This window comes from Phalacrocorax carbo, chromosome 2 (assembly GCF_963921805.1).
Source record: "Phalacrocorax carbo chromosome 2, bPhaCar2.1, whole genome shotgun sequence".
NCBI classification, from domain to species: Eukaryota; Metazoa; Chordata; class Aves; order Suliformes; family Phalacrocoracidae; genus Phalacrocorax; species Phalacrocorax carbo.
The window spans coordinates 141,899,103-141,926,867 of NC_087514.1; the positions used below are offsets into that span (position 1 = coordinate 141,899,103).

Here is a 27,765-nt window from a genome sequence, read left to right on the forward strand (position 1 = left end):
TGTATGACTCCCAGCCAAACATCTTGTTAAATACTTGCAGGATTTCCCATAGCGGATCTTACTTTAATCAAATAATTCAAACGTTTCTTTTGTAAGTACAATAGACGGGCAGGGCTTGTGTTTACAAAGTATTCAGCATGGAAATCCTGTATTAATTGAGGTACATTTACTTCACTTAGGACAGTGTCCACATGGTAACTCTTTAAATGAAAGGCCTTTTGCTGTTGCCTGTTCCAGAGAGGCAATCACATGCAAAACTAACCCGTCACATACAGAAAATCATGAGGAAATGGCTCGAGAGATGTGCACTGTTGACAGCAGAGATGTTCCTAGCAAAGAAGACAACTTTACGGATGATTTTCTCACAGTGGATGTGAAAGAATGTAACGTATAGAAAGTAGTTTTGTCCCTATGGAAACCACTAAATAAAGAGGCTGTATCTTTCTCGATCTATTTCCAGAATAATTAGCATAGGCAATGCCAGATGTTGTCTTTCTGTAATGTCGTGGATTCATATAAGCTGCACTTGAAATTATTATCTTTCTAAGGCAGCAGCTGTATTTTCTGTGAGTAAACATAATGTGCTTCCATCCAGCCTGGCGCAGGATCTGGAGTTTTTATTATTAACAGTAAAGCATTTAGAGTTTCACATAAAAGGTGTATAAAAAGGAAAGATAATATTATTACACAGTAATAGGTGACTAGAATTGCACTCCTCTGAGTTCCTTATTTTACTGTGCCAGAAAATGCCAGAATCAAAATAGGCCACATACAGAAGAATTAAACAGAGAATCAGCATTTCCCTCCACAGTGACCTGGAAATTACATGTTGCTTCTATATTCTATTCAGTGAAATCTTTTTTTTCCTTTTTTTTTGTCTTGAATTATAATTCTGCTATAGTTGAGAAGATAATTTTGCCAGTGTATTAAATACCTGGCAAAAAAGGTGTTTTAGAACATTTTTAGGTAAATGTAGGTCAACACAAAGGAATCATACAGTTGGAAATATTTTCCAGTGTTTATGTTCAGATGTTCAGACCTGTCTGGCTCCTCTCTATTTGCATGTGTTGGGGTTATAGGCAGTCCGGCTACATTCCACATTGATTTATATAAATATATTGCAGATTATTAACCTCCAGCCAAATACCAGGATATTTCACTTTTCAGGAAGGTTTGTGACTTTTCACAAAACTGGTTTACTGTGTACAAGACATCTATCTTCCGTGTACGCCCCATTAAGGGAACCATAAAGAGAACAGTATTTGTCTTTATGAGAAATGTGCCGAGACATTTGCTGTTACAGTCACTATGTTACCATAATAATTTAAATAATATTTGTTCATATGATGATTACAGATTAAGTACAGATTAGTCTTCCAGTAGAGAGAGGGTGACAGTCTCTTCATATTCTGTAACTCAGGTTTCCAAATTATTACTCACTGAAAAGCTTCTTTAAGCTAAAAGGAATGTGCATGCATCCGTTTTCAAAACATGGTGGCAAGTAAACAGTTTTAAAGTGTCTGACCAAAGATTATTTAGGAAATGCTGTTGAAGTGGGACCATGGCCGTAACATGTTAGGTCTGTGTCATCTCAAGTGAAACATACTGCTCTCTTACACCTGGATTACGGTCTTCACAGGTAGTGGTGCCAATTCTTATCTTCCCTTCTCTTGTGGAATAATTTGAAATTAAAGGTAAGAAGTAAAAATGCAGTGCAAACTGTTTTTCTTGTCTGTTTGTCAGATGTCCTCTTTGAAAAACAATGACCTGTGATCTGTTGTCTACAGGCTACTAAGCCTTTAGTCCTAGGACAGAGAACAAAAGTATTACTTGATAGTGTTATGAGAAATCCTGCACTTTGCACAAAGTAAAGAAGCAAGAGGGAAAGATACATGTAATAAAACAATGTAACTGCTGTGGTGTTGACCAAAATAAGCAGTAGTATCAACGCTACTTTGGTTTGTTATTAATGATAGGTTCTTCAGTTTAACTGTATAGACTTTCTTCTCAATAACTGTATTCATATACTTTTAAAACCTACTGTCACCTAATAAAAGTAGTGATTGATTTTCTGCCTCGCTTCAGAGGGAAAGGCAATCTGATCTGTACAATTTAAAACTAAATGAATAAACACATTAGTAACGTATGTGAGCAGGGAACAAGCATCCTTCCATCTGTAAGATGGTTTCCTATTGTGATTTTGTAGAAGTGGGGCTTGGGGAAGGATAGCAGAAGTCACTGGTATGAGTATAGGTGTGAAGTACAGAAGGTACTTTGTGAAAAAGATAAAAGAGTGATTAAAGCTGGTATAGTACATGAAGTGAAGAAGATGAGAGAAATGCTAATTAAAAAGAGAAAACAATAGAAAATAGAGTAATCAGATAGGAATGTGACATTATGAAGAGCTTCGCAAATTAGGTTGAATTTGATGTTGTGCAACAAGGTGAAATGATAAAGAAATTTCAGTAAAAGAATGACAGAAAGCAACAAGACAAGAAAGTGTTCTCAGTAGTGGCGTCTCGTGCACAAAGCTTTTTTCCAGACTGTATCCTGACTCTGAAGGTATTCCTTGCGTCCAGGAAGTTACAAGAGTAACCAGCAAAACAATTCTGTTTCTGCCAAAGCAGATTTAATTATAAAGCTGAGTAATGCTGAACATGGGGGTTATGTGGGAAGAAACTGAAGGTACGTGCAAACACCCTGTATATTTTTTATCAAAAATGTTTCTTGCAATTTTTTCTTTAAAAGACTGTAAGTGCTGCAGCATAGAATGTCAATAAATATCAAGTAACTTTCTGTGTTAAATCTAGTTGCTCTGTCCAAATAATATTTTCTTTTCATGTAATTATTTTACTTTGAACAGCCGATGAATTCTTAATCCTATTTCAGAATCCACACATGAAAGAGAGATATAATATTATTGATGTATCAGTAGTTATCTGATGAATCAAGAGCTCAAAGATTGCTCTACCTTTGGAAAACTCTTTTTTCCATTCTATATACTGTAAGAAACTTAAATAGACATGTATGAACTGCAAGGTGTGTACGTCTATACTGGTTTTTGTATACTTACCTCCTCTTTTCTTTTCCTCCTTTCAGATTGTTTGATGTGTGCACTGTGTCACGAACAGACAGAGAGACCAAGTTAACATTAGTGTTTGAACATGTGGATCAAGACTTGACTACTTACTTGGATAAAGTTCCAGAGCCTGGGGTGCCTACTGAAACTATAAAGGTATTTAAGAAGAAAGACTTTGGATATTATTTCAGAAAATATTTGATAGGAAGGGCAAAGAGATAAATCACAAAGACAAACTGCATTTTGATTCCATAGGATTATGTTATATCAAAATTGAGTAATGCCCAGCTTGGGACATGAATTGCAGCACAAAGATCTGTATTCGCTAATGGATGCAATCTCTTTTTGGAAATGTTGCACTTGTTTTTTTTTCTCTTTTAGATTTATAAATCCACATAATCTCTACTTTTTTACCAAATGTAGCATTCTAAATCATTGACAATGACCTTTGCCTGCAGCTGTAGGCAGGCGATTCTATTATTGTTCAGTCCAAGACTACTTGAACCTTCTGTAGAAGGTGTCTGGTAGAGTGCTGGATATTGTTAGAATGGATAAAATAAATCCTGTGCTCCCATCCCCTTCCCTTTGCCTTTTCTTTCCCCAAGAGACTCCTTCTGTTTCATGTCCCTCTTGCCAGAAATGTTTCTATATGCTCGAAGAGCAGGAAATGTTCACCATGGACCTGTGGTGAGCTCTGCAGAGGATGTGCTCCAGGAAGCGGGTAGCCATGACCAGTTGTTGTAGAAGTTGGGAAGACTCTCAGTAACTGGTTTTCCCATCATGTTATCTCATATTCTGCATGTGTAAGGGAGGACCTGTTCCCAGAATAGGGCGTTTTTGCATTGTTGGTATATAAATATGCATACCAATTCCTCTTCTCTCCTGGGAATCTCACAGTGAAGTGCTACATTGAGGATCATAGCTTGAAATGTTTGACAGAATGCTTATGCCTGGGAAGGGAAGCAGAGGGATTGGTGTTCCTACATTTTGACTTTGTCTGTTTAACATTTCTTTTGATTTTTTCTTTTTTCATTAGGAGAAATAATTTATGCTTTCAGAGACGGATTATCTTGCGTTTCTATAAGTACTTTCTGGAAGTATGTTGTGTCATCTGAGTCTGGCAAAAGTCCTGAGGGAGGAAAAGAAAACATGAAACTTATCTGAAATTTAATTCTTTTAATATTTTTTTTGTTAACAGTTTCTAACTTAGGAGTTGTTTGATCTTTCATTATAAAATTAGACATAAAACTGATAAAGATCTTTTAACTTGTATCAAAGTCACAAATGTGTAACATCAGTCAGTTCCAACAACCATGTTTTCTATGCAATCTTAGTGGATAAAGTAAAATACAAAAAAAAAAGGATACAACTTTGATTCAGTCCCAGCAGAAGACTGCAATGTACCTCTTGCATTTGAAGGACTCTTTTATGATAATGCTTTTAGGGTTCTACTTCCTTCTAGCGCTTTGAAGCTGCCTAAGGGAACGGTATTTCAATGTAACTAACACTGTGAAAATAACATACAAGGTGACTGACGTATTATCTAACTAAATATATTGAAATGGATGGGAACTGAATGACCAAGCCTCTGAAATCTCAGTTTGAAATATCTTTCGAGCTATATTTCATTTAAAGCAAATAGACGAGGTGAGCATTGGACTAGAAAGTTTGTGATTTTCTAAAAGCCTGTTCTAAATTTGCACTAGTAGACTGTAATACGTATGTGTGAACATATATTTCATGAAGTTTATATACTGGTGAAGGAAACTGTTGGGTTTACTTTTGAAAAGCACTGTTCTGTATATGTGGTTTACTAGTTCAGCCCAGTTGATATATCTGATAATCTGGCACAATAAAAGAGAAAAATTTAGCCACACAGAAACAAGGAGGAGCAATTCTGGTCTTTTATGTACAGTGCAAATTCCACTGCAGCCAGGGAAATTAGTGAGTGTAATAGTCAGCTTGTGGTACTTACAGCTCTTTCTAAATGGGTGAGGAAGATGTAAAATTGCTGTTTACTTGGTCATCGCTGTTGATTTCAACATTTGCACAGTAGCTGATGTGTTATTTCTTGAATTCTCTTTGGCATGGGAAAAAGAGAGGTTCAGTTAACTTAAGTTGCACCCTGTTGCTTCACTATTTATGTGAAAAAACCCAGTTTATGGAGGTACTTTTTCTGATAGGCAGGGCTGATCACATGAGGAAGGGTCTCAAGGCTTATTCCTAATTCATTTTGATACCTTTCTAATAATCCAGTGTTTATGGATATTCCTGGTAGAAACTGAAGCAAAGCATAGTTCTCCTGGCTCAGGGAAATATGGCCATTTTGCAGTAACTGAGCATTTAACCCAGAGCACATACATCGTTAAATGACTAATCTGACTTTTTATAGTTTGGCTTTTGAGGTTAATATGGATTTGTACTTCATTTATTTTCCAGAATTGCAGACAATTTGTATAGAGTATTTCCCCTCCCCACTAGCACAGTACAAAACAACTGCCAGTATTGTGAGACCATCTGTTAAAGTTCTGCATGTGTCAGCAACACAGAGGTGCCAAATGAGCCAAGTAAGCTCTGGATAGCTTGAAGTTGAAGGATCTAATATACCTCTTTGGCACCATGGTGTAAACTCAACAGTTGTTAGTGCAACTTGAATGACATAAAATTACTATGAGAGAAGTATCAGCCCCAAAAGATCTTTTCTGTGTGAATTAACTACTATCATTACGTATCATTTGTGGGAGGGAGACTCAGTTTTTGCTGGTTTGGAGCACGCTGGAGTTTTTAGTTACCAACTGTCAAGGAATATAAGTTACAGTGGTACCATTTTAAGAATTTCCTTTATGTTTAGCAGATAGTAGTCAGACTGTAGCAGTTCAGAGAAACTAACCATATGGATCATTTAAACACAACTAAAGCTTTTGTCTTAATGCAGCTCAGCAACGCCTTTCTAACGTCTAAAGCCCGGCAGCAGGAGTTACCCCAGAGGGTATTTTAGGAACATATCCCCAGGTGCCCATAAAATGACAGAAGAGAGGCAGTTTCCCTTTGAGGCATTGCCAGGTAGTGGGAACACTTACCCAAGATGTAGGGCAGACGTGCTCACTTACACTCCCTGTCACCAGGAGCAGGAATGCTGTGCCTATAAGCTCTGGCATCTGAGCTCTAGGTTATTCTGGAAAGAGGTATTTTAAATCTTTTCTGCTGAAGCACTTCCATTATTTTTTAATGGAGTATACTCCATGGAAATACCTCCATGGGCTAGAGGGATGGAGAACATGACTCCAAATACTTGTGGACATGGCATTCACCTTTGCAAAAGAACTACATTCAAGCCCTTTATCTAATTAATTTGTCTTTGTAACTACTGGATTATAGTCCTCACCCTTGCTGGCTTCCTCTGTCAGACCTGATTAATATGTGTTCCATACAGGATGAATTAGAATCAGCAATGACAACATCTTTCTTCTTTCCTCTCTACCCATCATCTCCTCCCTTCTTTTCTTCCTGGGATACTCTTTAACTTTAGGGCAGTTTATGTGGAAATGGAAGGTATGAGTTAAGTTTCCTTTGGGACCCAGCTGTTAGTCATGCACAGGTCTTTAGTGATGTTAATGGTGTCAGCAGCCGAGTCTCTGAGAGACTGGAATCATTAGGAACTTTTGTTAGTTGTCTTAAGGATAGTGGAAATGGGAATGACACGTCTCTGCCACAGAAAGATTTTTTAAAAAAAAAAAATAGTTAACAAGCCACTAAAGTATTTTGATGTGTTAGTCTTTGGGACCGAAGCATGTTTAAGCTGGGTGGTCACATTTTGATGTGATGCTTTTGAGGCTGGCGTGGTTTTTTTGATCCTAAACAATTTGGATATGGTTATGGTTGTTATAACACTAATTACATTTTTAGTATGGAAATCATGTGCGTGCAAACAAGTTGGTGTTTACTGATTTAAGCTATTGCCATGTATATAACAATATTTAGCTTTAAATTATTATATGCACGTGATGGCTTGGTATATAGAGCTGTAAATTAAGTAGTTTAGGAATGGCTCTTTGGAGTTCCCTCCAGTCATCTTGTTCTGCTGGGCCAAGCAGTCTGTAAGAATGAGAGGTGATCACAAACTGTTGCTGAGGCTCTTTAATTTTAGTAATGAACAAAGTTAACTTTGCAAAGTAATGCCATTATAAGTGAATTTGTGTTCTTCTTGCAATAGTTTTCTTACAGCTGATCAGAACTTTGCCTATCCAAGCTACATGTGCTAACTGGGTTATGCCTGTTTCAATCTGACAGTCAACAGAGGAGGGAACAGAACAAAGGTCTACGGTATAGCAGGTGCATACGTTATCTACCATGGGATGTTAGAAGAGCTGGGAATGTCCTTTTACCCAGGTCTGTGATCTGTGAATCTTCATGGTATTCCCCCCGGCCTGGAACAGGGCAGCCAAATCACAGAGAGAACAGTGTTTAAGGTATATCCTTTTCTCTGGTCTCCTGGTTCCTCACTCAAGTAAATGGCTTCTGGGGATATTATTCTGTATCTCCTTTGCATAGGAAGCCTACATCTCCTGATCTGATTCAGGGATCCAGAGTCTGCTATTTAGATGCCTAAAATTTAGAACGTACAGCGGTGAACCTGATTTCCTTTTGTGGATTTATCTGATAGGAGCCCAAAACCTGAATTTTAAAATATTACCCCCAGTCCTAGCATAAATGTTGCTGTTGCATCTCTGTGCATTTCCTGTAACTTACATTACCTGCTGTCAAACCAGGCAGACTGGTCACATCTTTGCAAAACTCTTAGAAAATTAATATGAAGAAGTTGCTTCTCAGAAAGCAAACCAGTGTTCAGTGTTGTGAGGTGAGTCATCAGCCATCTGCCACAGTTGTACCTACTCAGTCGGTCACGTATGAGATGTGGAGCAGATGTCACACAATCATGCAGTTCTGAAAACAACACAAGATATTCCAGGAAAACAGATTCGCCAGTACTGAGAGTCTTCAGAGTATGGCTGTGTGTAACAACATCAAAGTTAAAAGCCACTAAAAAAAGAGCCTACTCAAATTAATAAGAAAGATACTAAGAGAAGAGCTGTTACTAACATTTTCCTGTCAGTACTTTTGTGGTAAAGAAAGAAGCAAAACTTAGTGAGGAATTTAGAGCCCACAAATAATGGATCAGAGGCCCAGCTGATTCTAAGAGGTGTAAATCCATTAGCTTCAGTTAAATTATGCCTATTTACAGCTGCTAAGGATCTCATTCTTTGTGGAGTATTTTGCAGTAAGTTTTGTTTTGAATCCATATTATGAACTAAAGAAGAGTTGCCCCTGTGAATAAATTAAAAACAAAGGGACTGAACCAGATACATTATTGTGGGATAAATCTTTTTTTTTTTCCTCTGTTATTCTGCTACCGGGGGTTGGACTGCTGCATGGAAAGGTAGCATGAGAGAGCAGGTGCCCTGCGCAAGTGGCAGTTCTGAAGGAACTAAACCTTAAAAAGAGGATATTCTCCAAAGGGTGGTGGTTCCCTCAGTTGCAGATGTTGTCATTTCTTTCCCGTACTGTGCTGCATGTAGAGACACAGCCACATCTCATTTGGTGCAGTTGTGCAGGTAGTCATGTACAGTCTGACCGAGGGGCTAGCAGGAGTCATCATTCAAATGAAGGGACTGCTGAGCACAGGATGTTACAAAATATAATGTCGTATCTGTACAGTTACTTCTTAGCTTGGACCTTTTTACTGTCAGTGTGCAGCCACTGATTTTAATTATGGTGGTGTTAAATATCTCCAAATCCCTACCGTCATCATCGTCTATGATCTCCAAACTCAAATGCAAACATTTTCAAACTGATTATAATGTATAGCTGGTGTTTTGCAGTGCTGTAGCCCAGGACTGCCCAGACCTCCATTGCTTGCAAACTGAGAGCTCATAAAAATGTGAGGCACTCCAATAATTTTAAATCACTCTGTCCTGACTAGAGTGATTTAAAATCATTGGCACGCTTCACATTTTTAGAGTTGTTCCAGTTTGGAAAGCAGTCAAGCAACATTGTAGCATAATGCATGAAAGCAACCTGCCTGAAATAATAATTTCAGTCTTTCAAAACAATGACACTGAATTAGAAATGTCACTGTGAAAAGATGTCTATCAAGGACTCCTTAAATAGACATCTCAACCTACTTTTCTTTTATGGCCCAAACTCTCAAGGCAGCAGTAGAGTCCAGTAGGGCCTTGAGGGACTCAAATCCTTTCTGAAGGCAAAAGGAAGCTATTGTTTTCAATAGATGGAGGGCAAGAAATCATCTTTATTCAGAAAGTCGAAGGGAATTAAGAAACTGAAGAGATTCTGAATTGTGGGAAGGGATGGAGATTGAGCCTTTGGTAAAACAGAATTTATGATCAAGTCATTGCAAAATTGCAGTATTAAAAACACTGGAAGTGAAATGTTGTTATCAGCTCATTTCATTTCTGTTAATTCTGCAGAGCTGGACATTGATGTGATGCAAAAAAAAGCTTACAGATCCTACTGCTCTGGATTCCCTTGAGACACTCTTGGATTTTTAGTGACACTGGGTTTTTGCTATTGGAACATCAATGTGGTAGCAATTGCTAGGTGAAATGCTTTGATGATACTGAAAGAAAGAAAGGGAGCATGTGGTAGGAATAATGCTCAAGGAGGTGTAAAAGTGGGGCTAGTCTGCCAGGCAGCACGTCAGAGACAGGGCCATGCCCTTCCATAGCGAGCCAGTGGCAGTTACTTGGAGTGGAGAGTATTTCTGAGATGCTTTCCTTTGTCTCATGGTGGTGGTGGTGTATAGTCGCAACTTTCTTGTAAGTCCTGCCTCAGTGATCAGCAGAAGCATCACTCAGGTTTTCAAAGTCTGTCTCTTCATCAAAGATGAGATGCTACAGTTAAAGCAATTAAGATAAGGCTGTTGCAGCTCATGGTGCACATAAAGCAGTGGCAGAACAATAGACTGAAATGTTTGGATTTACCCATGTTCTGAATCTTGCTTACAAGCCATATGTTACTTTTGACAAGTAATTTGGAGGTCAGACTGCAGCAGATGTGAGATAAAGAGGAGACATTCAAAGAGCCATTCTTGATTTTTATGGGGGCAGATAGGAATCACTTTCTTAACAGTAGTTCAGCACTGGAAGGAAATCAGGCCCCTAAGCCTCTGCATGCCCACAAAGCTATACTTCACCCCAAAACAAGCATGCTGAGATGGGGAAGAGGAGACAGAATGACACATACTGTGACAAGGGAGATATTTGGGAAACCCAGCCAACATATTTTTTCTTGTTGAACTCCAGATTCTAAGGGGTGAACTCAGCTGATCTGGGAGAAGCAGCATTGCGGCAGGATACCTTTCCCATCTCAGCCAACACAAGTTACTGCAGCTCAGATTCTCTATACTAGAATATTCACAAAGTGTCCATATTCATTCACAGCAAATATACAGCTATAGCGTACAATAATTCAAAAGTTGGCCACAGACAACTCATAGCTAATAGAAGATAATATAGTAATCAAATAAGCTATTTTTTTTAATAAAACTTTTCTCTATTCTACCCCAAGGGAAATTTAATACTCTTGCACTAGCTGTATGCACTGCTTTTATGCAAGTGAATAGGCAGGTTATTATAACCCACAGTAAAAATCAATTTGAAGCACGTTACTTCAGTGGCACACTGATTTAGTCAAGATATGTTGTGTTTGTTTCTTTTCCTCTGTAACAGAGGTATTTAGCTAATGCCAGAGAACAAAGTCCCGCACAAATGAATAGGGACAGAATTTTTCGTGTTCCATATTTTCATATGTAGAACTTAAAATTAGCTTTAAGACTTTAAAAGTTATTTATATATATAGGCACATAAACATACGTACATATATAAGTATCATTATTGTGAAAGTCCTCTAACATATTTGCAGAAAAAATGTAGGTATTTGAGCAAGTGAGAGAAAGGGAACGGGAAACTCGGTGATCGTCACTCTACTGACCATGAAGTTCATGATCTCAAAATAGTTGTGGGCCAGAAGAGACCAGACCTGGCAACTCAGATGCTTAGAGAAGAATCAAAAGTAGAATAATACAGAACGGGCAGCACCAGATCTCCTCCTGTGCCTAGGGAGTGGTTTGGTGTATATTGTTGTTACATGTATACACATGAAGGCATACTATACATACATGTACATGTACATATATGCACACGTATATCTGCTGATTCCCAGAGTCCATCCCATAGACTTATGTTTCAGCTCATTATCAGGTACAGCTGAGCTGGACTGAGGGCTCTCATAGTCATAGGGAAGGAATAAAATGGGGCCCAGCCAAGGCAGCACTTCTCCCTCCTAATCAGTTTGTCGGATCAGACACATGGAGACCGCCTGTCCCACCGACCCCTGCAGGTATCAGAACAGGCACGGTTTCTCCCTGCGTCCCATCCTCTGGCCATCAGGGGCAAAACTGCAGAGAAGCACCAGCCAGTGGCATCAGCCAGCTACACTCAGCTGCAGAAGCAACCAAAGCCAAAACCTCTGACACCAAGAGCTTCCAGTGATTTCAACTCGATGTTCTCTGCCTGTACTAACCCCATTTTTTCCAGGCCTTTCTTCCTTCCATCCTTACCTTCCACCTTCATTTTTTCACCTTGCTATACACTGTATAGCACTTTTCTGTTGTTTCCCTCCCTCCGGAACTTTTCATCACTTTTCTTTCCATTTTGCTTACCCCCTCCTAACTGACTCTACTCCCCTAAAAATGTAATATCATGGAACTGTCACACTGTTTCTCCACCTGGGGTCTGTCTTGTCCATTTTATTTGTGAGCTTTTAATGGAAGAGACTGTGTGAAAACCCTTGACTGTAAGTACCCACCATAATAGCTCCTCCTTTTTGGCTGGCCTTTACACAATACCTTGTTAAACATGAGTCGTGATAATCAGATCCTACAACGCCATTGTTTGTCTAAAATAGTGCTTCTCCTCTGCTCCGCTGTTTCCCCACCACAGCAACTTCACACACATTTACACAACTGCTTCCTTTATATATCAGTGCTCTGTAATCAGCTTATGGTTCATGTTACAGGTTTCTCAGGTTTCGAGGTTAAATAAAATGAGCTTTCTTCCATTTTGAGAATATCTTCTTTTTAAGAAGTCCAAAGACACACATTGTTAGGAAGTTAGCAAGTAGCTGCCAGAAGACAGAAAACTTGTAATGGAAACACAAGTGAAGTAACAGAAATACTGTTTGTTGTTTGCTCTTGGTGCGATAGCAAGGGAAAATATTTAGAAATTAAAATGATTCATTTACTTGTAGTTTTAGTAAAGCAGGCATAGTTTTGTAATATTTGCCAATGTCAGTACTCCAGAGCACAACTATGGGTCAAATCCTTCTGTGGTGTAACTGTTGGCTTTTTAGGGTTCCTCCAGGGGTGAGTGTGGTGCAATGCTATTAGCATCAGTTAGCAAGCAGCCTTTAATTTGTTTTCATGCAAAGCCTGAACAGTTTGCAATTAAAAAAGAGCAGATTACAAAGGCTCAAGCTCCTAGATCAAATCTGTCCATAATTTTTTGGTTGGAAGCCTTATCTAAAGACTCATAAGCATCAGCATTTTAGGTTTATCTTACCTCTCTGTTATCCTTACAGCTGTACAGTACTACCACATATGTCAATATACATAGAACATTCAAGCTCATGCTGGAATATGTACCTGAACCTTCTGGTTCAACTTCAGACCTTAAAGGAGAGACCCCGAAGGGAGCAGAGGCTCTGCTCCAGCAAAGCACTTAAGCGTCTGCTTAATTTCATGTAAACAGATTGCTCCAGCTTTAGAAGTGGGGTTGAAATTAGAGGAGCTAACAGAGGAGAATCAGTTGTTAATCTGTACTACTGACCTGATGAATTCCAAGGTTAGAGCAAAGAAGAATTGAAACCGTTGTTTCCCTAGTCTCTGATTAGTCATAAACATGCATTTTGCTTGTGTTCAAATGCTTTGTCAGGGCAAGGAAGTTGTCTTCCCTCAAAACTTATGTGTAAGCAATGTCTGCGCCTTTGCAACCAGACCCCTGACTATTCAAAAAAGTGTGTCATAGTTGGTCATCCAGTAAACTGACTCAATAACAAAAAAGGGCTCCAGAGGATCACAGGTTTGATAGACTAGTTTGTTTATTTATCTTTTCATTAATATCACAGAATCACAGAATGGCAGGGGTTGGAAGGGACCTCTGGAGATCATCTCATCCAACGCCCCTGCTTGAGCAGAGACACCCAGAGCAGGGGGCACAGGAATGCATCCACTCAGGTTTTTAATATTTCCAGGGAAGGAAACTCCACAACCTCTCTGGGCAGCCTGTTCCAGTGCCCTGTAACCCGCAAAGTAAAGAAGTTTTTACTCATATTCAGGTGAAACTTCCTGTTTTCCAACTTGTGCCCATTGCCCCTTTTCCTGTCATTGGGCACCACTGAAAATAGTCCCGACCCATCCTCTCAATACCCACTCTTTATAAGCATTGATAAGATCCCTCCTCAGTCTTCTCTTTTCCAGGCTGAACAAACCCAGGTCTCTCAGCCTTTCCTCATAAGAAAGATGCTGCAGTCCCTTGATCATTTTGGTAGCTCTCTGCTGGACTCTCTCCAGTAGTTCCCTGTCTTTCCTGAACTGGACACAGTACTCCAGATGTGGCCTCACTAGGGCAGAGTAGAGGGGGAGGATAACCTGCCTCGACCTCCTGGCCACATGCCTTTTAATGCAGCCCAGGATACCACTGGCCTTCTCGGCCACAAGGGCACATTGCTGGCTCATGGTCAACTTGCTGTGCACCAGCACTCCCAGGTCCTTCTCAGTGGAGCCACTTTCCAGCAGGTCAGCCCCCAGCCTGTACTGGTGCCTGGGGTTGTTCCTCCCCCAGGTGCAGGACCTTACACTTGCTTTTCTTGAATTTCTTGAGGTTCCCCTTGGCCCGGCTCTCCAGCCTGTCCAGGTCTTGCCGAATGGCAGCACAGCCTACTGGTGTATCAGCCTCTCCTCCCAGTTCTGTATCATCAGCAAACATGCAGAGGGAACACTCTGTCCCTATGTCCAGGTCATTGATGAATATGTTGAACAGGACTGGACCCAGCACAGACCCCTGGGGAACACCACTAGTGACAGGCCTCCAACCAGACTCTGCCCTGTTGATCACAACCCTCTGACTTCTGCCATTCAGCCAGTTCTCAATCCACCTCACTGTCCTCTCACCTAACCCACACCTCCTAAGCTTACCTATGAGGACGTTATGGGAGACAGTGTCAAAAGCCTTGCTGAAGTCAAGATAAACATCTACCACTCTCCTTTCATCTACCCACCCAGTCACACCATCAAAGAACGCTATCAGGTTGGTCAAGCATGATCTCCCCTAGGTGAATCCATGTTGGCTACTTCTGGTGACCTTCTTTTCCACTATATGCCTGGACGTGACCTCCAGAATGAACTGCTCCATCACCTTTCTGGGGATGGAGGTGAGGCTGACTGGCCTATAGTTCCCTAGGTCCTCCTTCTTGCCCTTTTTGATGACTAGAGTGGCATTTGCTTTCCTCCAGTCCTCAGGCACCTCACCTGTCCTCCATGACCTTTCAAAGATGATGGACAGTGGCTTAGTGGTAGAATCTGCCAGCTTCCTCAGCACTCGTGGGTAAATCCCATCAGGGCCCATGGATCTGTGAGGATCCAGTTTGCCTAAATGATCTCTAACCCAATCCTCCTCAACCAAGGGGAAGTCTTCCTTTCTCCAGATCATAACTGTTCTGGCCATAGAATTTATCCCATTTGCCTTTGAAAATCATGACCCCTGAGAATATGCATTTAAAAGAAACAGCTGTTTTTTACCATCATGACCAACTCATTAGAAGCCAGTGCATTATATCTTTATTAATGTTGACCAGTGTGTTTTACCATAAAGGAGCCATTGAAATTAGTGGCTTAATTGCAAAGAAGGTTACTGCTCAGCAGTTTTCACTGTTGCTAAATATGCGACTTTACAAACAGCGCCATAAAAATTCTAAGTATTTCTAAAATGTCCCACTTCTTTGGTCTATGCACTAGGAAGCATTGCACTGTAACTTTAAAATGCCAGAAATAATCAAGAAGACATGTTAGCCATCTCTTAAGAGCATTTAATTTCCAAGCCAATAAATTCAGCTGCTGAATTTTTGTCCTTTGTTTTAGGATGTGACAGTTCTGTTGCATAACTACAATTGAGGAATCTCAGAAGGCTCTGAAATGTTACAATATTCTGTGGATGCAAATGCAGAGTAATTTTTCGTTTAGTTTTACAACAGGGAAGGGGCACTGGAATGGCAGCATGTTGCTTTTTTTTAACATCTAGTTTATGATTCATTCTAAAATATTCTTTCATTTGGAATTAACTTCAGATATTCCTGTTCTGACAAGCAGAGTAAATATTTTAGCAAGGACTTTGTAGAGAGAAATTTTGACAGTAACATACTCCTCCCTTACTGTTACAAAGGAAATACTTGCTATCCAAACCCAGAGTCGGCATTTTAATGGAAATGGTTCCAAAAGAATACGTAGGATGTTACAAATGTAAAATGCATTTAATGAAAGAGTATACAGATGTCTTTCATGTATTTTAAATAAAAATGTCTAATTTGAGACTTGAGAAAGTCAACAGTGATCTCTGAGCCATATGCTTGTTATTACAATAGTATGTTGTGTATAACTGTCATTCAGCGAGAAACAACACAGACCAAAAAGGAAAAGACACATAAAAACATGAAGTTAAAGGAGGAGAGACCATCTTAAAAAGCATTTTTAATTAAGTTTTTGCCTTGATTAGAATATATCCCTTTCTTGCTTTTTGTTTGCTCACATAATTCCTGCTGATGTCTATAGGGCTTATTGAAGACATAGGAAAAGGAGAATAGAGGCCAAGCTGCGTGGGCTATAGTGAACCAAAACTGCAAAGAGATGCATACTTGACGGAGAGTTTAAAATAAAAATAAACCACAGTTTCTTTGCTTGGTTTCTGGAGCAGAAAGTCGCAAAACAAGCAGAAAACTTTTGGTTCTTGATGAAATGGTTAGTTTAGCTTCCTTACCTCAACTACTCTGAGCGCTTCAGACTTTAACCTTCATTTCAATCAAAAGGATTTAGACCTAATTTGACTTAGGTTTACATCTGTGAAATGAGGGCTTTGGAAAATATTTCAGAAGTTGCTTTAGCCATACGTTTACATTTTGTTCTTTTGCAAATGTAGTGGAGGTAACCTTGATTTGCTAGTTAGTGGAGTCACACTTTATTGTGACAGAAAACTAAGAACAGTCCTTCAGTGAAAATAACAAAGACCTACCCCATGGTGATTGATGAGAATGTTGTACAAGTGAAATGAGCTGGAAAGTCATCATCTTGTCTTTTCCTTTGCCACAGGAAAAGCATAACAGAGATTTCTTTTCTTCTGGTCGTGATAAGGAATCTAACGAAGCATAAGGAGAGGTTACGCAGCATGGAAATGTGTTACACCCAGCTGCTCACTAGCTTGCAAAGCCGCAATAAATAATACAGTTGCTATTTAATAAACAAAAGAAAACAGAAGTCCTTTGATAGTGATCCCTAGCCTCTCTCATTTGCCCTTCTGAAGATACCGTTTGTTTCTACTTAACTGACTGTCATTTTGGAATAACATAGAATTTGATCTGGTATTGTATTTGTAATTATTTTTTGTTGACAGGAAAACCAAAAGACTTCTCTTTCTAGGGTCTGATTCAGCAAAGCACGCATGTATGTACTCCAGGTTGTCTGGGTCGTAGCTACTTTCATTCTCATAGCTTTTCCATGAATGGTTACAGTGAAGATACACAAGAAGACATGTAGTTTTCTTTTCTGGATTGGCTTACATGATCAATAGCACACTTTTTTGCTTGTCACAAGTTACCCTGTTGAGAAATGATGATGCATTTGTCACAAGCTACATCTGTCATGTGCATTATTTGTGACACTCACTTTCAAAAGTTACTTCTTCATGGAAGCATTTTGTTCCATTGATTGGCTCTTTTTACAAGTTAACTTCTAACGTATCTTTGGCTTTTTATTAAAAATCTCTGAGAGTTTGTTTTGTTTAGCATTCAGGGAGGTAGGGGAAGGGGGAGAATATTGTGCCTGTGAAACACTGGAGGCAATCTTCTCCCCTCTCAAGACAACTGACTCTCATGTTGCACCTTTCCCCCATCCCCAAGCCTCACCCTCACCCCCAAAGCAGAACTGATTCTTGTCTATTGTGCTAACATTAAGAAATAAGTAGGCTCATAGCTCATTGTGTCACTACAAGTTGAAGATGCCTCCTTTTTCAAGAACTAGTCAAGTGTTCAAAAGAAAACAAGGCAAGGTTTACACTAATTTACACTCATGTAAATCAGTGTCATTTTGCTCAGAACTGGAGGAGCTATGGCCCATGGCACTTCACTCGAGACTCGACAGATCTGTAGGACCATATTCCGCCACTGCAGCCACAGCAAACATCTCAGGCCCATCATCACCTGTTACAGATTGTTATACCTGAAATCCAGAGATGAGCTGCTGAGGCATGCTAATAACTGTCGTCTTCTGCTGAAGTACCTTGCTCAGTAATCACCTGGCCTGTGGGAGGCAGCAACCCAAAGAGATGGAGTAGGACCACAGGGCCTGAGGGTGAGTGTGGTGAGAGAGGAAATGTCTGAGTGGGATGGGGTGCAGTGAAAGCCTGAAGATCAGGGTCAGAACTGGGGGTGGGGCAGAAAAGGGCAACAGGGTGCATGAAGGGATGAAAGAAAGGAAAAGGTAGGAGGAGATCAGTAAAGGAGAAAATGATAGACCGCGTAGGTGAAAGGGAATGGGCAGCCGTTTCCCCAGTCTGGTGCAACTGGCAAACTTCTCATGCTTTCAGTGAAAAGACTTTGTGTACTTGCTTGACTTGTCTTGCAAAATCTCTATGCCTTGTCTGTAGGATAAAGTGCTTGCCTGTTCCCCTTGTAAAGCTACTGATTTTTTGATTCAGCATAATAGAATTGCAAATGAATTGCTACTGGGATATGGAGAACAACTTAGTCTGCTCAGTTCTTCCAAGAAACAATTATCTTTTTCCCTGTTTTTTATTTAGGTGTACTAAGGCATCAGTAAGATTCTCATCCTGAAGACTATTTTGACAGTTCATACAATGCTATAACAGCATTGCAAAGCTGTATGTACAATTCTTGGATTGGGGCTCCTGGACAAGCTGGTTCCAGTAAGACACTGTCCCCTCTTGGCTCTTCCTTGAAGCCCATTTCTGCCCATAACTTATATCCAACAAATCTTTCCTCTTGTGTATATCCCTAGTTTTCTTGAAGGTTGTTATGCCTTTATAACCAAAAGCAAATTCTAGATCTTTGGAGTACTTAACAAACATTAACCAGTTAATCTTTGCAACGCTCATGAAGCAGTTAACCATTATCCCTGAATTTATAATATGGAGCAAGAGAGGCAGCAAAGTTAAATGAACTCTTGTGACTAGAGCTCAGCTAGTAATTGACCCCAGTGTTGAGGCAGGGTACAGCGCTGACAAGCATTACTATACTTCTGCCGTGCAAGTACATTACAAGCAAAAAAAATTATCGAAAATTGGCTTTTAAAAAGTGCACAGCTGAGCTCTATTTATTGTGTATTCCCTGGAGAGGTTAGGAAGGGATTGTCTTCTTACTTTCCTCTGTGTTCACATCTTTAGTAAAAACTGTTAACTATTTATGAAAACAGTGTGTAACTCTCTAGAGAATAGCTGTATTTTGATGTCTGGTGTCATGCTGACACTTTTGTCTCAGAGAAGTTGGCTACATCTCTCTGAAGGTCCTGCTGGTTCTGATGAGTGTGGGAGGAGGATGGAAATGTTAAGAAGCAGTGGGACCATCTCAGGTCTTTGAAAATTGGTGGATAGAGTCCCAGTGACTTCATTTGGGCTTTGGTTGTGCCTAATATAAGGCCATCTTCTTCCTCAGCATGCAAGTGCTGTTCATGACTATGCTGAATTCCTAGAGGTTTTTATGATGGAAGCAATCAAAATTAATTAGGCCCAAAGTCCAAACTCTACAGTAACCTCAATTTCTAATTCACAAAAGTCACTCGGCTATCCTGCCAGCCTCTTTTGCAGTGCCTGAGCTCTTATCTATCTGTATATGTCACCAAATAGATTTATATATATCAGGAAGTGGAGCAGGCTTGTGTTATAATAAGTTTAAATGAACTTTATATTTAAAAAAAATTGTGGGGCTGAGTTTATAGCTATGAAGGAGCCATAGGAATTAGGTGCCCAAGTCCTACTGATTTTAAATGATGTTTGGGTTTCTAATCTATAGGATCCTATTTACTGCTTTTTTCTCAGTTTCAAAAAAACATAACTTACCTTCTTGTTGCCACACAGGTGTTTCATAAAGAACCTGTGCATTTTTGGTAGATACTGTTTAAAAAAACAACTGAGAGAGAAATTAAAGGAACAGTCTTCTTGAGCCTTTTGTGTCTAGGCAAGGATTTGACAGTATTCAAAAAAGTCTTGGCTGAAATGTTCAAAGCTGCCTTGGGTGTAGGAGATCTGGTCATCCATATCCCCTGGGATACTTACAAAGTCTCATCCTTTGTTGTTATGTATCAGTGTATAAACAAATCTCAGCCTTCTTGATGGCACACTGCAGACAAATCCAATGAGAATTTCTGCAGAAATGTCAGTAATGTTGCCAAGGTGTTGATAGACCATTAGGAAGAGTAGTCTGTCATAAATCTCTATGTATTTACATAATTTGAATGCTCCTCTGGACCAGAATCCATGTGGTCTAAGCTGTTTGCACATGATTTTGAGCATGTTAAGAAGTTAGTCTTAATTCTGAGGTTAGTCCTTCTTGTGCTCAGGTGGCAATGTAAGTCAGTCATCTTCCAGGGCCTTCCACATTATCCCTCATGTTAGCTTAAGTTAGCAGCCCCCAGAAGATAAATCTCCAGATTTACTCTTCTAGGAGACTTTACCTCCTAAGTCCAAAGCTCTTTGTAAAGTATTTTTCTTGATGTATGTGCACAGCATTGTTTCAGCTTTCTAATCACTGACCAGCTGGCTTGTTAGTGAATAGAGCTGTGGGCCCCTTGCCACGTTTCATGTGAGGTCTTGGCTGGGTGGCCAAGCAGGCAGCCTGCAGCCAGTGTCAAAGCAATTCAAGAGGTATTGGCACAGCAGTGTCCCCATTAATTTCTGCTTGTCACATGCTGTCATGCAAGTTACACCAGAGAGGAAATGACCGTTAAAAAAAAAAAGTATGCTTGTGGCACTTGGTCCCTTGCAGACGTTATCCCCGAGGTTAAACAAGTGGATACAATTAGCTGCTATCCACAGACAGCTGCAGGGAAGGAGAAGCCGAGATCTGGGCCCCACAGCAACGTGTCTTTCCTGTTAGTGAGGAGTGTCGGCTGTCAACATATGCCATATTTTTAACCCTTCATGGAGTTTGAGTAAATTAAAAAGAGCTATTATGACCAACAGCATCACAAAATTGCTGGTAAATAGCTGTAGTGCTGATTAACAGTGTTCTCTTCTAGGGAAGGGGTTTTGTTTGTTGGTACCATTCTTCATAAGGACCAGTGTGATCAGCGCTGGAGGAGAACCGACTCGACGGTGGTTGATAACTTACTGTAGTTTGTAGATTCTGGCAGGGAGTGAGACAGTGATTTCTGTGAACTCCTCGCAGAAGCATACTGAAGCAGTTAAAGGGAATGACATCCAGCTTTGTGGATTTTCTGGGTGGACTAATTTCTCTGATTACATCAGGAGAGCTTCCACAAGGATTGCAACAAGTGATCATATGCTTAGGATGTCCCAAAATACAGCTTGGGAATGCAGAAGCAAAGTCTATGAAGGGGAAATGGCAATGATGTCCCACGATGAGAGAAGGAAATACATACTACTAGAAGCAATCAAAAATGTTTTTTTAAAAACTGAAAGCACTAAGCTTTACTAAGAGATGATAGAGATAGGGGAGTATACACGGTGCTCCAGAACAGATTGACTTAGTCAAGTGAAAGCCTGGGTTTTACCCCAGAAGGAAGAGGCTCATGGCATCAGTCAAAGGAAGGATGACGTGCCTTCTTGAGAAACATAACCATTAAAGAAGCTGGAATTACATGAAAACTCCAGAATTCAAACTGCAGCTTTGCCCCAGCTATCCAGCTTGACCTGATGTGATGCTTAGATACCAAATTTTGACTGGTGTCAGTCCCCAGACATGTGCCAGAGGGGCTTCAGAGCCCTGCATACCAATTACATATGCTATTTCAAGTCATTTGTATGGGGCTTACCAACTGGGTGAGCCAGTAAAGAGTTTGGGGGATTTCTGCGTTCATTTTAGTCCCCATGTCTTCTTCAGATGGTATGAGGAATAAAAGAACAGAGTGGGTAACAACTGTCAAACCAGGATGTGCTGTGAGAGACTACTGTCTCCACTACAGTTTTATGAAAAGCTTGTAATAAAAGAAAGGAAGTTTCCCAGAAAGTATTAGGGGATGTACAGAACTGTTATGATATCATCCAGAGATACAGGGAAAAAATCTGTTTGTTTGCTTCTCTGGGCTCAGATCTATAAATTCTGTTAAGAGCTCTGCCTTGTATTGTTTTTTTCCACAAAGAGTGGAAAGGTTTGGTCAGTGAAAAAGATTGTTAATCACAAAGTTGCATTTACCTGCTGTAAAAATTTCACAGCCGGGACAGGTCTTGGTAACAGTGCCAAATTTGCCAATTTCTGTCAAATTGTTAAAAGAAAATTCCCCTGTTCTCATTTAATTTGCATGTATTTTCTCTTAAAAATACCAGTAGCCAGATAGAAAATGTTATGTGTTTCATTTGCATGTCTGGTAATTCCACTTTGATAGGAATTTTTGGTACGCTAAATCACTGAAAATAAGTAAGTAGGACAATAATTACATAGGTTTCTTTTCAGTCATGAAAATTCTTATAAAATATGAAAAATAACAGCTTATAAAGTAAAACCTGAGAGATCTGTACTGCAAACTGACTTTACAGGTGTTGAGCTATAAAATGAGAAATTGATGTGAAAGGACTTATAGACACTTAAATGAATATTGATCTGCCCAAAATGAAATGCATCAACATGTGTGGCTATACACGTGTATGTACGTATGTATCCTGCAGATGTTAAATACACATTTTATATACTGAATTTGGTCTTCGGTTCACAACTACTGAGATCAGTATGAAAATCTGGGAGTATTAACATACCAGTAAAACAGACATGTACTAAGACTGAAACTTTTAAAGACCTCTGAAATATTAATCCAGGTCTCTATTTTAAGGAGGACAGACAGAAGTTTACTCAGAACAGCTCCTTGAATACAATCAGGTGCATCAGTTAATCTAGTCTTAGCTACGTCGCCTTTGCTGCTGGTGAGCACTGGTGTTTGGGGGGTACAAATTCAGTGGTTCCCTTCTAACTCAGAAGGAGCAGTGTTTGATTTTAAGCAAAAGGACTAGAACATGTTAAACCTGCTGTGGTGGCCATGAATTGAATTCAGTCTATGAACAGGAGCAAGACAATAAAAGGAAAATGGTGCCTTGGTATATTGAAAGCTATTACATACATACATAAAGACCAGTCATAAGCTTATGGCAATGCAATAGCATTGTTAAGCCTCAAACTTTTTCAAAGACCACCATGGACCTTTATAATTCAGTTAAAATTTTGCATTTTTCCTGAATCTGTGCACAGTTGCAGTGTTTTTGCTTGAGACTGACATATAAAAATTTTTTTACGGAAGAGTAGTCAGGCATTGGAACAGGCTGCCCAGAGAGGTGGTGGAGTCACCATCCCTGGAGGTGGTCAAAAAACATGTAGAAGTGGCACCTGGGGACATGGTTTAGGAGGCATGGTGGTGTTGGGTTGACGGTTGGACTTGATGATCTTAGAGGTCTTTTCCAACTGTAATGATTTCATGACTCTATGATGATATACAGTCAGGTCTGTGCATAATAGTAACATCTGCAAGTTTTTCTAGATTGACTATTAACTGACTGACTGAGTATTGTATACCTCAGTAATTTATTTAGGACTTTCTAATCTTGGTTACCTTACTACTTCTAATCGCAACCAAAATAGTCTTCAAAACAACGTTTTAAAGTCTCCTGTCTTCCAGGTATTGTAACTCTTAAATTAATATACAACAGTTCTAGCCATTAAAAAAACAAACAAACAAACAAAAAACCCACCCAAAACAACCCAACTATACTAATGTCAGTGTTTATATTTTTTTGCAGTGGACTAGCATGGATAACATTGCCTTCAATGGGATTATTCAAAACACTAAAATGCATTAATACATACATGCCTACTTTTGTGAGTGTGCATGTCTGTAGGGTTCTTCATCCTAACAATTGGACAATCCAGAATCACTTGTCTGATCTGTGCTTTCTTTCTTACAAAAGTAGTTTAAAATAGATTAGAAACTGTTTATCAGAATATATTTTTTAAAATCTGTTAATCTACTGTGAGTGTACTAAAGTATCTTTGATAGGAATAAAATAATTTTACTATTAAAAATAATTAAGTGAGTATTTATTTCATATTTTAAAATATATATAATGGTTAATTAATTTTCAATAAATTGTTTACCTTTAGGTTAGCAGCATACAAAACACCAACAATTTTTAGACCAATTCCTTGCATAAGCTTGGCAGATATTGGTTCCCTTCTGCTAATAATACACTAAGTGAATCTGCTGTATTTTTGTCTCCGCACAGCATTTTATTCTATGAACAGAAAATTAACATTTTATCTTGTACAGTAAGGTTGATTAATGCAAACTAAGTGAATGGGTCGTTTGGATTTATTGTTCTCTTATCAAAACAGTGAATATATTTAAATTGAATATGCTGTGAAGTTCACGTTCTCTTGGCACTCTCTAGTTAATTGACAGGAGTATCACAGCAGTCTTCTTTTCTGAGGGCCGACCCTTACCCTGTGAAAACTTTAATGGAAAGCAATAGGACTACTCCGAGATAAACTGGTATCCAATATAAGGGAAAGTAAGAGTTCTATATTCTGGGTGTGTATTGGATTGAGTCATGGGTGAATCCTGAGAGGCTGTAGTGTGGCTAGGTAAAGGCAAAGAGTACAGCCTCCTCCTCCTCCCTGATCTGAATGCCCTGCAGGGAGACCGATCAGAATAGCTTTCCCCTGAGAGAAGAAGGGAAAGGGCACAAGGGCAGGGATCTATCTGCCTCTTACTGTGTCCCAGCCGCTGCGCCCAGCCAGCTGCATGGAGAAGGGAAACCTGCAGCTCCAGAGGCTGTGGCAAATTGCTTCTGTGCTCCCACCATCACAGACATGGCATTCTAGGTAGGCTGGTGTGATGGGTTCCCAACCCAGCACGAGGACAAGGTTTAAAAATCACTGCATTTAACAGGGAGTCACTACTAATGCCTTTGGGATTCAGTGTAACAACATTAATCATGTCTTTTGCTATTCATGTATCTGTACTGTGTAATTCCTCAGGAATGCCATTGTTTTTTTGGCATTAATTAACGTTGACTGTTTGTTACAAAGTATAACCATAGAAGTGCTCTAATTATTCTGCTTCAAAAATAGGCCCCAGAGAATCTGAAAACTCTTTAAACTTTCATTCCAGCATGTTTAAAAAACACCCTTTAAAATGAAAGCTATCTGATGGTTGGGGGTTCTGTATAAACCTGTAGGATAAGAGGGAGGCCTCGTCCTGCTCCTCTTCTGCTCAGAGAAGGTCCTGCTGTTCAGTGAGAGGCAGTGAGCCTTTTCATCAAACTAGCTTGACTGATTCATTATACATTGCTGTCTAAAACTCGTCCCCTTTGTTTACACTTGAGGTTCTCTCTTACGCAAATACTCCTACAGGAAATGTTCAGGACGAGTATCCCAACCAACACCTGCCATCCAAACTAGGGACATTCCATTCAGCTCAGCAAAAAGAGACGAATGACTTACAGATAGATGGAAACTCTAGGCAAAAGATGCAGGTCATTGTGCAGGTGCATGAGATACTCCATAGAGGAGCAGGAGAAGAGTTAGGAGATTCCAAAGGATTGTTGTGTTTTACAAAATGTTAGCACAGAAATTGAGTGGGAAGAGGAAAGTAGGCAGGTTAAAATAATAATAAAAAAAAAGACATAAAAAGCCTGTATGTTAGTACAAATTTAGGGACTGTTGTAGTTGACAAGGATCTGTACTGTGTTGCTTTTATTTGGTGATACGACTGAGTATATTTGTGGGCTTCCACAGGCTTACTTTCTCTGGTATTAGGAACTCCTATCACCATGACCAAGGGCAAGCTGGTTAAAGGTTTTTCTTTCTTCACATACTAGTCAACCGAGGGAAAATGTGAGCTTCACATAATGAGCAGCCGTTCATATGTGTATGTTACTGCTGGGTGCATGTGTTCTCTGAAGGAATATTACTCTTGGTGTTTTCCTTCAGGTTGCATCACACTATGTCCTCCGTTACAAAGTCAAAATCTAGCATCTATACCTTTACCATGGTGGCAGGTTAGCCTACCTCAACAGCCAGACTCCCACCCAGGATGGCTACAGAAAATAGAGAAGAACAAGGAACAAGAAAGCTCATGGGCTGAGAAAAGACAGGGAGACTGCTTACCAATTACCATCATGGGCAAAATGCACTCACCTTGGGGAAAATTAACTTAGTTTAATGCCAATTAAGATAGATATTTAATTGCTAATTCGGGGGGGAGGGGGGGTGGTGGAAAGGCAAACACTCAAAGAATACCTTCCCCTGCCTTTTTCCAGGCTCCACATCACTCCTGACTCTCCCCACCCTGAGCAGCACAGGGACGCACATTGTGAGGGGTTGTGTTCAGTCCAGAGCAGCTCTTCTCTGCTGCTCCATCTTCCCCACACTTTCTGCCAGCCCCAGCGCAGGTCCTCTCCACAGGCTGCAGTTCCCTCAGGAATATCAACCTGCTCCAATGTGGATCATCTGTGGGCTGCAGTATGGATATCTTCTCCACCATGCAGTACCTCCTCTTTCTTCTCTTCCTCCTTCTCTTACCTTGGTGTTCCCTGCGCTGTTTCTCACTCCTTTTGTTCCCTCCTCCTTTTTCCCTCCAGCCTTTTCTGCCCTTTCTGAAATATGTTTTCACGGAGGCACTAGCACCTTGGCTGATGGGCCCAGCTGTGCCCTGTGGTGGGTCCCTTGGAGATGGCTGGAACCATCTGTCTGGCACAGGGCAGCCCCTGGTCTTCCCTGACAGAGGCCCCTGCAGTCCCGTCTGCCAGCACCTGGGCGCCAACACCCAAAACAACCCTGTACTTCATGTTTTCTTTGAGTAGATACTTGAATTGTTTGGTCAACAGCCATGCCACCTTCTTTTGGATTAGGCAGGCAGAGCACTACAGAGAATCTGGCTGGTCTTAACGAGTAAGTTACTGCAGGTAATTGACAGATATTTTAGCTGGAAGTCAAGATGGTGGGTGACTCGTAAAGGATCAAAGTGGTGTTTTGAAAACCAATGACTTGGAAGGGATTTATGGATCAGAAGCTGGAGGAGGGTTAAGAGCGGAGAGTGAAGCATAGGGTCAAGAGGGGATAGGACAAGGAGGAGACAAAAGTCTGTAGGAAATCAAGGCTTTCTGCTCCTGCTCCCCCTGAGTTGGGAAATGTGAGCTGTGAAGCCGGCCTTTGGCAGAGGCAGCAACAGCAGCTGCTCAGCCTAACCCAAGCCTATCCCCATCCTCACTGACGCCAAAGGCAGAATATGCAGGAACATACTTCTCTGTATTGTTGAGGACCAAGACATAATAAGGTATTGCTTGAAAAGTTTATCATAACTTGGTCCTGACATTCAGTGCTGATAAATTCAGTAAATATCAGACTAAGCAATGCCATCATTGATACCATATATGGTGGGACATGCAAAAGATGGAGCATTTCCATAACAAATTTTGCTCCTGTTTCCATTAGGAGGCTTCTACAAAATTAAAGCTACGTATTTGCCTCTAAAGAAAGTGTATTTGTTCATTGCATCCCAAAATAGCTCAGTTTTCAACTGAATTACAGATAAATATTTTAGATTTGTGCATAGGCCACATTGAAAATGTAGCCTGAAAAGGGAAAACATTCTAAACCCATGAATATCTGAAAGTAATCACAGTGGAATAATGTATATATCTTCAACTTAGGCAACAACCATTGTAGGTTTTATGAAGCATGGCAGAAATCTCTGATCTGAAACAGGAGCTATTCCATGTCTATGTTTGAAAACATACAATATCCAAAGAATATCTGAGAGACATCAGCAGAGGTTTGATCATGACTCATTAGAGCTCGAGTTTCTCAAATCTGCTGAGGCGAGAATCTTCTTGTTTGCCGAATAGAATTGACGATTTTTCTATTAACTTTTGAATAACTACCACAGAAAATTTCTCAGGGAAAAGCAGACATGGAACAAATTAATCCTTGAGGCACATGAAGACTGTCTTGCAGTTATTTCTAGGTCTTGGTAATTGAGATAATGGTGGGTAATCATCACTAATAAAAATGGATGCATTTCCGACAGATGAGTGAATTATCCTGATTTAATTAGCTAGTGATCTGGCTTGTACATGTTTGCAGCCTTTATCTAATTTGCTAGCAAAGGT

General features: G+C 40.0%; 1 protein-coding gene across 3 annotated transcripts in view; it reads left to right on the forward strand.

The window, feature by feature from the left end:
• CDK6 (cyclin dependent kinase 6) overlaps nt 1–27,765 on the forward strand; it is a 141,125-nt gene that overhangs the window by 28,446 nt on the left and 84,914 nt on the right. For all 3 annotated transcript variants that reach the window (XM_064444616.1, XM_064444617.1, XM_064444618.1), the window contains exon 3: nt 3,100–3,235. In XM_064444616.1, coding sequence (XP_064300686.1) covers nt 3,100–3,235 — 136 coding nt within the window. The remainder of the gene's footprint in view (nt 1–3,099; nt 3,236–27,765) is intronic.